Source organism: Silene latifolia, chromosome Y (assembly GCF_048544455.1).
Source record: "Silene latifolia isolate original U9 population chromosome Y, ASM4854445v1, whole genome shotgun sequence".
NCBI lineage: Eukaryota > Viridiplantae > Streptophyta > Magnoliopsida > Caryophyllales > Caryophyllaceae > Silene > Silene latifolia.
In genome coordinates, this window is record NC_133538.1 from 373367414 (window position 1) to 373381804 (window position 14391).

Below are 14391 nucleotides of genomic sequence, written 5' to 3' on the forward strand. Positions count from 1 at the left end.
AGAGTAAGCTGCAGTTGGTGGCGGATTTGGGCATGCTTGATTGAGGCCGGGATTGTGGGAAGTGAGGGTGGAGAAAATTAAGGTTTGAAAGGATTGAGAATTAGAGAAGACGGTAACGGATTTAACTGATGGTGGTGGTGGTGGTGGTGACTGGGATTTGAAGGTAAGTTAGAGAAGACAGTAATGGAATGGGATTCGAAGGTGATTAGTAATGGTGATGGTGGGGCCGGGTGGAGTGCACTGATTTATTTAGAATGTAATATACGGAGGTAATTTAGTGAAGGAGACGGTATTTTATTGTAAACGACGGAGTACAATAATTTTTTGTGCCTAAACAACATAGTGAAAAGCCACGTCAGTGTCTGCTACACATGGACGCCATGTCAATCTTTACCTGATATAATAGGTCAAAAATTGAGTGATTCTATTTTGAGATGAGGGTACTCAAAGTTCGGTTTATTTTAAGTTAAAATGTAGTTTGGAGTATTACGAGAAGACCATCTATAGTTCGGAATATTTGTATTAAATAACCCTAATTTAAAAGGAGGTTTAAGGAATAATAGAGGGAAGATAAAGAATTTGACGTTTTTTAGTCGAGGGCAAATAATGGAAAATCTAGTGCAAAATATACTGAGATAAATAAAATGTGTACCGCAAAAATAAATTAAGCCAACAATACACACATTAACACATTAACATACATACCCTTCTCTCTCCTCCTATCTTCCTTCTTCTCCACTCACTATTTCTCTCCTTCCTTATTTGGGGATTCCCCAAATCTAGCCCTCTACACTCTGGTATTTTTTACTCTTTTACTTTCCTTTGATCTACTCTTTTTTTTCACTCTTTACTTATTACTCTCTTGTTTTGAGTAATTACTGAGGTTGATTTGTTTATCATCATGTTTTATTTTTGATTTACTGTATAATAATGTTTGTCGGTTGATTTGATTGCAATTATTTGTGTAGTATTCTTTGATTAAAGTTAGGTAAATAATTGTAAAGATTGTATTGTTGTTTGTGGTAATACTATATTACTGTTTAGTTTTGAAAATTGGGGGAGTTGTCTAAATTTAAGAAGATCTCTTGTGATCGATATTATGAGAAATTCTTGGGTACATCGTGTGTATAACATCATCGTGGAACAAGCAAGCCAATGAGGATATTGGATTTGAGAGCATTTTCCGCAAATAGCTAAGCATAATACCAAAGGAGAATGAAAAACGAGAGTTCTCATTGGCTACGGAGGGACTAGGGTGTACGATAATGTAGTACATGTAGTGTATCTAAGAGTTTTTCTCGGTATTATAGTTTCCTTAGAAATTTTCATAAAAATTTTTGGGAACTTTGATTTTACCACGTTGACGACTTTATCTTGCACTCTTGCCCAAGGCCTAAAACCTTCTGGTTGTTTGGATGATGGCTAGCTTAGCTTTTGGAGTCTGTAGGTATAGTTGAGACTTGCATTTGAGTATAGATTGGGTCTATTGTTGTTCACTTGTTTGTGCCACCTCTCGAACAACCAAGTAAAAAGTAGCATTTTGTTGGGCAGTCCACAGTTGTTTCAATGCTTATTTTGAAAAAAAAAAAGTAGTATTGTGTTGTATCCACTATCCAGGAAGACATAGAAGACGTATAGAAGGTAGTAATCTTAAAATGTGTACATGTAGATACATTTCTACTTCTAATGTGATTTAAGCTGGTCTGGTAACCGTTATATTCGGCTCTGTGATTTTGAAGTTGAGAATTGAGATACACGAGATTCTTGAATTTATTAGAAGTCAATATGACACGATTGTTTCAGTCACTAAACATGATTTGAGGGTCATTTGATGTCCAGATTTGTTGCTTACATGTCATGTCAAAGAGTGTTATTTTTTTTCATTAATTCTGATATCAGGTATAACAACCGAGTGATCCAAGGTTTTAAACAAAGCAGTCTATTTTAACTTTGATATATAAGTAGTCAATGACATGGATTTTACGAAAGAGAAATAACAAGAATAGGTGGTCAGTGATGACTAGTTCTCAGTTGGATTCTGCTCTCATCATTTTATGTGTCCCTACTTCCTACCTATTGTCTTACTTGTGCTTGTATCCCATCATTTTCTTTGTGATAGTGTACAACTTTCTTAGCTATGCCTCAACTCTCAATTTGTGCAAAAAATCATTAATTTTTTGACTGTTTTACATACAAAATGTTATATTTTGTGTTCTCCACATTAATCATTGACCATTTTCAGTTTTGGGAATTCGTATGAGTTGTTACCTTGTAACAAACTTGACAGTTTATTTCTTGAATGAAGTGTTAGGGTTGCAGGATGGACAATATGCACAGTTATTGGCAACTGGGTGATGACCTTCGTGGACAGTCAAGAATGTCGGAAGATCACAAGTGGATGATGGTAGCTTCAAAGCCAGCTGAGCAGACGAGACCAAAGGGAGAGCGCACTAACAATCTTGACTTTTCCAAGGGAGTTGCTGATGTGAGGCTAAGGGATAGATTCAGCCTCCAAGAAGACAACAAATTTGAAAGCCTCAACTTTAACATGTTAAATCTGGACACCCAGGGCCCTGATTATTTGAGCAAAAGCACTTTCAGAAATAACATGAACATTATGAATCCTGTCTATCAGAAGAGCAATGTAAACATTATTGAAAACATGACATTTAACAAGGCTAATATCAACAATCACATCAATAAGGAGCCTATCAACAACAACAATAATAATATGGAAAATGCCAATGAGAAAAGGTTCAAGACCTTGCCTGCAGCAGAAACACTTCCTCGAAATGAGGTGCTTGGTGGGTATATCTTTGTGTGCAACAATGATACCATGCAGGAGAACTTAAAGCGACAGCTTTTTGGTAATTTTCATATCCATAAATCTCTTTTTATATAATCATTATAATAAGCTTTTTATTTATGACTGCCTTATTTCTACTTGCTTTGGCAAAATGCCGAGCTTCCATTTGTAGCAGAAAGCTACAAATGAAACCTTCATCATGCTTACTACAAGATTGCTAGTAGTGACCTCACTTGAAAGAAAGCTACATTCACAACTTTCACATCAAGGGGTTGCTTACATTAACAATAATTGTTATGGGGTATTGGAGGTCAAAACAAGGCGACAATGAGGGAAATGATGGTGAATGGTAGATAATGCATAATCATAGGGGGTAGTTGGGTAACTATTAGCCTCTTGGCCTCTCTCTTGGAATAGTTATTTCACTCTTGTCATCTCTGTTGTCTTTCCTCTGTCCACCACTTACTTTCATTTGCTTTTCCTTCTATTACCCTCATAACTATTACTGGGCAGCCTAAGCAAGCCATAAGACAAGATAACTATCTGCTAAATTGGTTTTGTTTGTAGCGATGACTGGTGATTGCTAATCAATTTATGTTTTCAGGTTTACCACCTAGATACAGGGACTCTGTTCGAGTAATTACACCAGGTTTACCCTTGTTCCTGTACAACTACGCAACTCATCAGCTTTATGGAATATTTGAGGTCTCTATTTATCTTCTTTTTTGTCCATTATCTTTATTATATCAGTAATTTGTGTATAAATTTTGAATACAAAGTTTGAAGATTTGGATATAATTAGTGTACTTGTGCCGTCTACAATTATCTTTAGTTCTAAATTCTTCAAAAACATCGTCACTGCACTGAACTTTGGTGTCACATAGGCAATCTAAACTCTTAACAGTACTGTCAATAGTGAATAGACCAGTGAACAGACTTGATCTCTATGATTCATTTGGGCTGCAGTTTGTGGAGCTGAAAGTTTGGGTGGTTGTGCACTGTATGGATCCTATATTTTGGAGTTGCCTCATCTTTTAATTTTATAGAAATGGTCTAAAAAGAAGAATGTAACATTTTCACATATGAATCATAACTCAAAAGGGATTTAAGTTTAGGGCTCCATATTCCTGAGTAAAAATCCCATGGTTGTGTGGAACAGTCTCCTTGTGGAAAATTTCTTATTTTTGTTCAATTTGGTATTGGAGTGACCATATGGTATGGATTTACTTGCGTTTGAGGTCTGACTGTTTGAGTTAAGATCTGACAGATATTGCAATGATCAAATTTATAATGACGTTAATGAGTTTAAGCAAAACTGTTAACAGTTTGATGTTACTGTTTATTGTTTGGACAATTAAGATTTGTCTTCCAATATTCTTATCAATGTATCATCTCATTTGCTCCACTTTTTTATTGACTTTTGATAGGCATCTAGCTTTGGGGGCTCAAATATAGACCCAACTGCATGGGAAGATAAGAAATGCAAGGGTGAATCAAGGTTTCCTGCACAGGTGAACTATTGATGCTGTTGCTGCTAATTTGTTTCCATTTTTTTATGGAGCCAAAATTATGATGGAATAAAGCAAAATGACTCGCTAAATTGGATGTGTGACTTTTATTGTGAAATAGACGTATTTGATGCAATTCTCGATGTGATTTTTCATTATGGGTCAAGCGTCTCCCCGTTTTTAACATGTGGGTAAGATTGCGTACACCTAAGATCTAAATCCCTCTTAACCAATCATCCATGGGAACTAGACCTGTCAAAATTCGACCCGACCCGAAAACCCGACCCGACCCGACCCGTTTTCTTAGGGTTACAAACCCGGTTTTTTCGACCCGCGACCCGTTTGACCCGAACCCGAAATGACCCGATATTTTAGGGTCGAGACCCGACCCGAACGGGTCGACCCGTTGGGTCAAGGGAAAATCATAAATTTTATTAAAAATATTATTATTTATATATTATATTTGAAAATATAGTTAAAAAGTTATTTGTTTATTACTTAAAATTAAAAATTCAACTAAAAAGTCAATTTTATATAACTTTTATAATATTTAATAATAAAATAATTATTAAAAAAACTTTATTTTAATAATTATATCAATATAATTATTGTATATGATGAATATGACTAAAATAATAATTTTAAACATATTTTAATTTTTAAAAATATATTTTTAAAATTTAAAAAATCGTTTAAAAAAGGCGTTAAAAATTATTTCTTGACCCGTATTCTGACCCTAACCCGACCCGTGACCCGTATGACCCGACCCGTATTTGACCCGACCCGTATTCTGACCCGACCCGTATGACCCGACCCGGGACCCGACCCGCCCGACCCGTTTGACAGGTCTAATGGGAACTGTGCTGTTCCTGTTTGATGTTGAACTCTACTTTTTTATTATCACTGTACTATTTTCTATTCTGCCGATTCTAGGTGAGGATACGCATCAGAAAACTGTGCAAAGCATTGGAGGAAGATTCTTTTAGGCCAGTCCTCCATCACTATGATGGTCCCAAATTTCGTCTTGAACTCTCAGTATTGGAGGTAAATGTCACGTTCACTCCTGATTATGATTACACTACTATATATCTTGATAAATATACGGGATCAACATTGGGTTGATGATTTTGAAAATCATGCTGTTTTTACAGACCCTGGAGTTACTTGACCTCTGCGAACAAGCTGGAGTGTAAATGTTGGAAGCTGACACGATCTGCTGTGTATCTGTAATGTGAGAGCCAAATTTTTCTGTGAAGCGCAAGCTTGGAAGATCATTCTGGCTTGGGTCAGGTTATTATTAAGGTGAAATAGTTAAGGTGTTTTGACTAGTTAATAAGACATCACTTGTGTTCAGGAACATATATTGTAAGATGCGGCAGAAAGTGATTCTAGCTCCATTAAGAATACAAAAACGAAGTGAACAAGCCCTGTATCTCTCTCTATCTTGTGATTATAAACAATCTATGATAGTATGCTTGTGTACAAGGCTATCGTTCTGGTGCAATTAGTAGCACCCTTTGTTTTACTTTCAAATTCTTATGTTTGTGGAAGAAACTGGCGAGTGTTGAAACATGTGCAGTGTGAGCGCGAATATACTTGGTGAAAGTTGTTTTTATTTTTCATTTGGAAAAATTACAACTTACCTCCTAGTATTTGTCGCATTTTACAACTTACCACCATGTATTTAGTTTATTACAACTTACCATCTACATTCCAATGTATATATCCCATCTCCCACCGTATTTTGTTCCCGATCATATAAGCTATAATATGACCAAAGTGCCCTTCTTATATTCCCCCAACCTCATTCACAAAGTAACAACTCACCACCTTACCACACCGACCAACAATTATCAGCCTCCACTTATTTTCCTCCATCCCTCCCACCAATCTGACCACCTTGACCACCTCAACACCGTTGGTCCATCCCAAAAACATAGTACACAACCATCATTAACCACCCCACTATTACCCATAAATCCATCATTAATCGAGCGATTTTGTGGAATCAGGCGGTTCACTAATGAGGCCTTAACCGAAATTGTCTGAGACTCTGAGTCAGCATATATTGAGCATAAGGGAAAGAACATGAGTCAGGGGTGGTGAACCAACTCGTTCAACCAACTCGTTCACACCGGCCACTTGCTAAAGAGCATTAACTTGATCACGTCTGCAGAGTCGATTCCTGACGCGGGTTCACTGGTCCGGCTCAACTCGGGTGCTAAATCGCGTTTGGGTTTAATGGGGTTATTGGAGTACTTGAGTGTGGTACAACGTGTGAACAGCGGTGGTGAGTTTAATGTGGATCAAGTAGCAATGACTAATAAGGGAGATTTGTTTGTCTCATAAATTAACGTAATTTATTTTCGCAGTACACATTTTACTCATTTCAGTACTTTTAGTACACAACTTTCCATTTCATACCCCTAACTAAAAAAAGTTCTAAACCTAATTCTCTCTATTCATAATTAAACAACCTCTCAAATTAACCAAATTTATGCAATTAGTATGATGATTTTAATGTAGAAAACGTAATTGGATTCATTAATAGCAAACTCTTAATCAAATTAATACTGTATTATTATTTTTTTTATAGATTTTGTTAATTCATTTACGATTTTGGGTTTTATATGTTCGGTATTGGTTGTTCAAATTGCAGTGGGGTGGCGTAAGTGGAGGATGACGGAGGGAAGGGCGACGCAACCGGGCGGTGAATGACAGTAGGCGTTCATTGTTGAGGGGATGGGAGACGGAGGTTGGTCTGGACGCAAGGGTAAGCTACGGTGGTCGGCGAGTTGAAGGGTAGGATAACATTGATAGTTGGTCGGCAGTGGGTTTGTGTTTGCAATAGTGGAAGTTAAGGAGGGTGGTTGCCTGGTTGGTGGTGGCTTGGTGGGGAAATAACGTGAAAGTGGTTTTTTTTTTTTTTCAAGTTGTAGTACAATGGGTGAAATGAGAAGGGTAATTTGGGAAAAACGTACTATAATGAGTAAAATGTGTACTGCGAAAATCAACACCCAATTAATTACTTCTGTTTATAGTCATTGTTTGGATACAAGTAGAAGTAAATCAAGCACTAGTTCGTTAGTTGTGGGAACACAAATTTGGTAACAGAATACATAGAGATGGATTATTAATTAAGACCCGATTCTGATGTAATGCAAATTTATGTTGATAAATTGTAGACTGATCAATTTTGAAATACATGAAATCATATTGCAAGTTGCGATGTCTCGTGTGGTATGTTAATCCCTTGATCTGATGGAAATTTCAGGATTTAGGGTTTGAATACGTTCGAAGACTGGGTTGAATATGTCGTGGTGGTGGTGGTCAACCATGTTGGGCTAGACATTGTGGTGGGAGAAAGGGTTGTGGCTCTTTATTGGTAGAGATGTATTGATGTAGTGGAGGGGCGGCTGCTACTTTGTAAGGTCAGGCCGTCAGAGTTTGAAGTTGGGGGAATATAAGAAGGGCACTTTGGTCATATTATACCTGATTTACTTAATGAGTCGGAAATTAAGTAGAATGATGATCGAGAATAAACTTGTAACACCCTTAGAGATTATGAGATTAAGTTGTCCCACATCGGGAAAATATGAGGCTTGTGATATGTTTATAAAGAATTTCACCCACTAGTTATTAACAAAGTCTTGAGCTTTTGGGCTTAAGTGAGGACAAATGTGGACCTAGAGGTATACATCCCATCTTATTGAGGTTGTATTACGACGGACGACGGTGGTCCCACATCGGGAAAATTAACATGAGTTATGACTTCTTAAAGTTTTGCAAAATGACAAATCTCATGAGCACCGTGTATTTTCAGTTTTTCTTTTCTTTTTATTTATTTATTTAAATTGTAGCGACCTTATATCTCATCCGCTAGAAAAGAGGGAAGGAAAGACGGCAACACAAAAGCACAAGAACCACCAATAACAGTCGACATGGACACACTAATCAGTAATCACACTTCACACTAACATCCGTAACCTCTCAAATTTCTCATTTCACCTCAAAATTTATTAAATAAAAAAGAATAATCAAATATCTGTTATCGACCACTGCTCTTTTCACAAAAACTTGAGAGGAACGGTCCCCTTTACTATGGTCTATGGCGGCATCAATTTCTGTCTCGTCGGCGTCGCCATGCCTATCTCCCCAACAAGCTTTCTCTTGCTTTCGCGTCAAGTCATCTCATATACGTTTGGGACGCACCCACGCATCGCACAATTCAAGGATAAGCATTTCAGTTTGCAAAGCTGCTGCTTCTTCTTCAGCTGTTGTTTTCCGTAACCTTGATGCCGATGACTTCAGACATCCACTTGATCGACAGGTAATTTACACCACATTCTCCGTCTGTTCTTAATTTTCCGTCTCAATCATTTGTTTACTTTTTTATTCGTTGTGTCTTGTGAGAGCCGAGGGGTATTTTAATCAAAGCTAAACAAATGATTGAGACGGAGGGAGTAGTTGTTATATTTGTTTGTTTGGTTGAAGTGCTGAAAAATTTGTTTGATTTGTATAACTGTATGTATTTGCGGAAATCATAACACACTTATATTGAGAGCAATTCCCGGATTAGATCAAATCGGCAAGGCTTTATTGGGTACGAGTTATTGTTTCTCGAGATATTTCAGTTTGTGCTGCAATTGTAATTGTTGAATCAAGCATTGTAATTATTTGTGAGGCGTATTTTAATCAATGACAGACAAATAATTAAGACCGAGAGACTACATTTCATCCAAAAATGACAGTACTAACTACGTTGTATACTTGTATCATACAATGATATCCTTACGTGACCAACTGACCAATAAGCCAAGTTAGAGTCAATACTAGTATTGTTGCCTGTTATGTACGGAGTATGTGCTAACATTGGCAATCATATACGGATTATGTTTGGTAGAATCGTAGAAACAACTGGTAAGACCTATAAAATTCTTGTTGCAAGAGTCTCTTGTCCCTGGATTCTTAGATATTAGTCGACCTTCCTTTCATACACTCTGAATATGCTAGATTCTAGACACCATTTTTGCCCATGTGCTCGAGTTATTAAGGGATTCATGCATATAACTGCTGCCAGTTAGATTACCTGAATACCTGTCATATGGAAACCTGCAGTGATGCATGGATACACATAGAGCTGTCAAAAGATGACTCGACTCGACAAACTGACCGAAACCTGGCCGAAAATAACCCGCTCTTTTCAACCCGAACCCGAAGACGACCTGACTCTATAATAACCCGCACATTTAGGGTCAAGATCCTCGAAACCGTAACCCGACCCGGAAATAGGTAAATCAAAAGTTCCAAACGTGGCGGGGTCGAGATCGACAGAGGTGGGGAGTATTATTTTCGATGGAAACGTTGTTGAGGGGGCAGAAGAAATCTGGGATCTATTATTCAAAAAGATGGGGAGTTAGACGAAGATGTGACTCACAAAATTAAAGCGGGATGGTTGAAATGGAAAAGTGGTACAAGGTTTTTATGCGATAAAGATATGCCCCAAGGATTAAAGGGAAAATTTTATTGCACGGCGATTAGATCTGCCTTACTTTACGGCTCCGAGTGTGGGCCGTGAAACATTGTCACATTCAAAAGATGAGTGTGGCGGAGATGCAGATGTGTTGAGGTGGAGGTGCGGCCGTACAAGGAAAGATTGGAAAGATTGATTAAGGAATAATGTGATTAGGGAAAAGGTGAAAGCACCAATAGAGGACAAGATGATGGAAAACCGACTAAGATGGTTTGGCCATGTGAGAAGGAGACATGGACGCACCAGTTAGGAAGCTAGGAGGCTGGGGCTGGAGGCTGGAGGCTTGGGGAACAGAAAAGGTTGCTAGGGTGAGAGTGATACAACACGATATAAGATTTCTCGGGCTTGATGAGAGAATGGTGATGGAGAGGGCACAATGGAAGGCAATGATACACGTGAATTTTTAGTATTTGACGTTATTTGATATATTTAATGTTTTTTATTTAATTTTTAAAATTTTTTTTTTTTTTTTTTTGGGATTTATTACACCTTTTCACCAACAACTTTCTTATATATTAATACTTGGTTCACTTTTAAGGTATTCCGCACCCTTAAGTTTTATTTTGGTTGTCAAAATCGTTTTAATCTTTATTCTCGATTTAAATTCTAAGTTTTTATAAAAGAAATCCGGACTTCGATTTTAAAACCTATAAGTTTACTTGGCTTTCGTATTATGTTTCACTCGCCTTTTGTTTTTCACTTTTTTTTTTTCCTTTTTCCTGTTTTTCGCTTTTTTGAGGTGTGCGTCGTGAACGATTTTTTTGTTGTTTCGGATAAAATATGATTATATTTATTTTAAAGCATAGTTTTATGACATGATTAATCACTCAAATGATAACCATATAAATATAGTCACAAAGGCTTACTCTTACTATATAATATATTAAACTAGATAATTATAAAATTCAAGAATAGTTATACGTTTATAATTAAAATTAAACAAAATAAACATTTGTAAAAAGCCGTTAATCAAACCCGTTACTGGCCCGAACCCGAAACCCTGTAAACCCGTATTTTTCAAACCCGAAATAGACCCGACCCGTATTTTACCCGAACCCGAAGTGACCAAACTCGTAAACCATCCGTTCGACAGGTCTAGATACACAACATGATATCACAAACTTGGCTTCTAGCATGAATTAATGACCAGTATTCCTGATTTTTTAAGGTAAATTGTTAGTAGTCTATTAGGAGAAGAGATGAGGGGAGAGAGAACGAACTAGCCAATACATGACAGTAATGTAATCAAGCATTTGACTCCTGCAAGCTGCAAGGAGTCAAAACTTTCAACTTGCCAATATACACATGACAAGAGCTTCGTCGAAGGTTCTAGATGTTCATGTGCCTATCCTTTATGGATTCAACTCTTTATGGAACTGAAAACTCGAGAAGTCTTTATTTCAGCTTTTGAAGACACTATTTGAGGATAGTAACTCTAAAATGTCTTCTAATATGGTGACCCTAATTGCTAGAAGACAAAAGCTGCCTCTGCACTATCTTTGATTGATGAAGCTTATTTTTCCTCACACACATAACTTTAGTTTCATTCGATTATGCCAAATCAGATTCCTGAACTGCACCATTTGATGGTGGAGGCTGCAGAAATACTGAATGTTGAGCCTCCTGATTTGTACGTTCGTCAGAGCCCTACACCAAATGCATACACTTTAGCCATCAGTGGTAAAAGACCTTTCTGCTGTCAAAAAAAAAAAAAAAAAAAAAGTGGTAAAAGGCCTTTCGTTGTTGTTCGCACAAGTCTTATTGAGCTTTTGACACGTAAAGAGTTGCAGGTATTGACATATTCTCTTCCTGTCTCCTGTCTGTTTTCCTTCTCTGCTTGTATCTCGCTCTCTGGGGAGCCTAAAGTTATCAACTGTGAATTTGTGATAACTGATATTAGTCAGATTACGAGCACGACTTAACACAAAATTAATTAGATTATTTCAGTTTTGACAGTCCGTCTCATTGAAGACGGCCACTATCCGTCACAAGCTGAAGACGGATAGTGGCCCTCTCACAAAATGCAAGTGGGTGGGCAAGTGGGGGTACCCATTTCCCCCCACTTGCACTGTCCATTTGCATTTTGTGAGAGGGACACTATCCGTCTTCAGCTTGTGACGGATAGTGTTCGTCTTCAATGAGAATTTGTGCAATTTTGAACAGGCTGTACTGGCCCATGAGTTGAGTCATCTGAAATGTGATCATGGGTTATGGCTGACATATGCTAATATCCTAGCTCTCGGGGCATACACAATACCTGGTAAGTAACATTGATTACTTGTTTACAGCTTATAAATCTCATTCATTTAGTCATTTGTACTTTAAGGTATGTACATAGAATCACATAGATGATAAATATCAATATAGTGTGTCTGCTGTGAAAGTGCACATATATATGTTTGATTTCCATCACCATTACAGTGGTTCAATTCGTCTGTGAAAAGTTAAGCTCTGTATCTGATTGCAGGACTTGGTGGGTTAATTGCTCAAGGCATAGAAGAACAGTTGTTTCGCTGGCTTCGAGCTGCAGAGCTAACTTGTGATCGTGCTGCCCTTCTTGTTGCTCAAGATCCCAAGGTTTGATGTTGCGAATTTATGCACTTTGACTTTTTAATTTGAACTAATGCTTCTGTTCATGAATAAACTTCCTGGTTTCCATTTTGGGTGTACATGAATAAATTTCTCACTTTGAACTTCGGCTTTTTATAATTCGTAGTCACTATGGTTTCTGACTTCACAGTTTCCACAGCTTACATTTTCATCAACATCTTGCCTTTTTCTTCATTTTGGCGAATAACATACCAGAAGATTATTCAATAGATGGACCTATGGAAGGAGTAGGACGTTGATTAGTTCTAGTTTTCCTTCTCTGTCTGATTACTCTCACAGTAGATTATATAACTGACTTTCTTTCTCCCTTGGATGGTCTTACAAGAGAGTAGAGACTGTCATATCAGTTCTGATGAAGCTCTCTGGGGGCTGTCCTTCAGTGGCGGACCAACTAAATGTGGATGCATTTCTGGAGCAAGCTTGTTCTTATGATAAAGCTTCGTCTAGCCTAACAGGCTGGTATATAAGGTAAGTTTCAAGGTTGGATGCAAGTTATTAACTTTTTGTCTGAAGGACTCCACTTGAATTTAGCAACCATAAAACCTTTCTGTCAGGAATGCTCAAACAAGGCAACTTTCACACCCTCTTCCAGTTTTGAGAGCTCGTGAGATTGATGAATGGTCAAGAGGTCGAGAGTACACTTCTCTTCTCAAGCGCGCAACGCAAAACAGCACACTGCACAAGGTTTAGATTGTTCTGCAGGACGGGCTGTACAAGGAGCAGTTGTTAATAACTTTCATATTTCCCAGGGTTAGTGTCTTAAACAATTCTTTTTCCATAAATACATTCTAATCGGCTTGGTTTCTAGCCCATGTTCGTGAATTTCCGTGTCACACCCACGGTAGTACTCTGGAATTGAGAATAATTTGGTATATATCATGTATTATTAGGTGAAGGAAACATGGTGATATGTCATGCTAATATGCTATGTTACCTCAACTTTTCACTTATACGACAGTACTTGTATTCGACATGATACTCAAGAATGTGGGAATGGAATCCATATTCGACCCTTATCAATCCGACGTTTTTTCTAGAAGAGCTAAACGGGAAGAAGCTTGTATGACAATTGTAGAAAATAACTTTGTAAGAAACATTTTTTATGATGTTCAAGCCTTGTTACTTCAACACATCTCTATTTCACTTTCTAGAACTAATATTTAAATTTTTTGAATATAATTTATGTTAATGAAGACGTGACCCCTTACCTGTGTCCTCATTTTAAGGACAGTCTCCCTCTATCGAAAGTCCTGCCAAGTCTGACAATTCATCACTTGGATATGTACCAGCGTCACACGCTCATATTGAGTTTGACTGACTATCTGAGTAACCTAGATGTTTTGTAAACTAAAATGAATCTAATACCACCTCATGCAGTCATGCCCACGAGGTGAAGAATTGGTAGTCAGCTGGAAGATTTATTAGAGGACTGGATAGTGGAACTGTGGTTCAGATTGTTTGATACGATTCCTGGTCAGTGTAAGGACCAGGAGTCGAACACGGGTGAGCAAGTTCATGTGGTATCATTGGCATATTGTTTAATGAAGGCCCAATATCAAGCTAGATGGTGACGGGTTTGTTAGAGCTGAGTCCGAATTATAGGAAGTAATTTAGTTGAATAAAAACTGATCATTGATCAGATTTAGTTGTTAGGTTAAATGAAGATTAAGTTTACATTTTATTAATTGTTTTTTTATTTAAGTTAAGGAGTCTCATTAGTTAAGGAGACGATTAGTTATTTAAGGATTGCTTTGTATTCTGATTTAGGGATTGAACGTTTAATAAGAATTCCAGAAAAAAAGTAATTTAGTTGAATAAAAACTGATCATTTATCTGACGAAAAAAAGTTGCAAATACGCTATCTTGAAGTTGGTAAGAAACGCATCCCTGTGGTTCGTGAATCTCAAGGAAAGGCGTGCAAGGGAAGGCAAGAA

The 14391-nt window shown here is 37.4% G+C and overlaps 2 protein-coding genes across 10 annotated transcripts; both read left to right on the forward strand.

Moving 5' to 3' along the window:
* Positions 1-666: 666 nt before the first annotated feature.
* On the forward strand, positions 667-5799 carry LOC141627367 (B2 protein-like). The gene is made up of 6 exons (XM_074440672.1): positions 667-797; positions 2306-2867; positions 3411-3511; positions 4234-4317; positions 5248-5358; positions 5466-5799. Exons 2-6 carry the CDS (start codon positions 2321-2323, stop codon positions 5505-5507), a joined length of 885 nt encoding a protein of 294 aa, XP_074296773.1. The 5' UTR covers positions 667-797; positions 2306-2320; the 3' UTR covers positions 5508-5799.
* A 2394-nt stretch (positions 5800-8193) lies between these two features.
* Positions 8194-14191, forward strand: LOC141627368 (plastoglobule-localized metallopeptidase 48, chloroplastic-like). 9 transcript variants are annotated; one of them, XR_012536938.1, is made up of 8 exons: positions 8194-8644; positions 8894-8917; positions 11413-11637; positions 12011-12107; positions 12315-12424; positions 12783-12925; positions 13012-13207; positions 13835-14191. XR_012536938.1 is itself a non-coding variant. In XM_074440673.1 (7 exons), the coding sequence occupies exons 1-7, from the start codon at positions 8423-8425 to the stop codon at positions 13145-13147; spliced, it is 957 nt and encodes a 318-aa protein (XP_074296774.1). In that variant the 5' UTR covers positions 8194-8422; the 3' UTR covers positions 13148-13589. The 9 variants fall into 9 exon arrangements, 3 of the variants coding, with proteins under 3 accessions (XP_074296774.1, XP_074296775.1, XP_074296776.1); XR_012536937.1 differs by lacking the exon at positions 13835-14191 and adding an exon at positions 13348-13589; XR_012536939.1 differs by lacking the exons at positions 8894-8917; positions 13835-14191 and adding an exon at positions 13348-13589.
* The last annotated feature ends 200 nt before the right edge of the window (positions 14192-14391 follow it).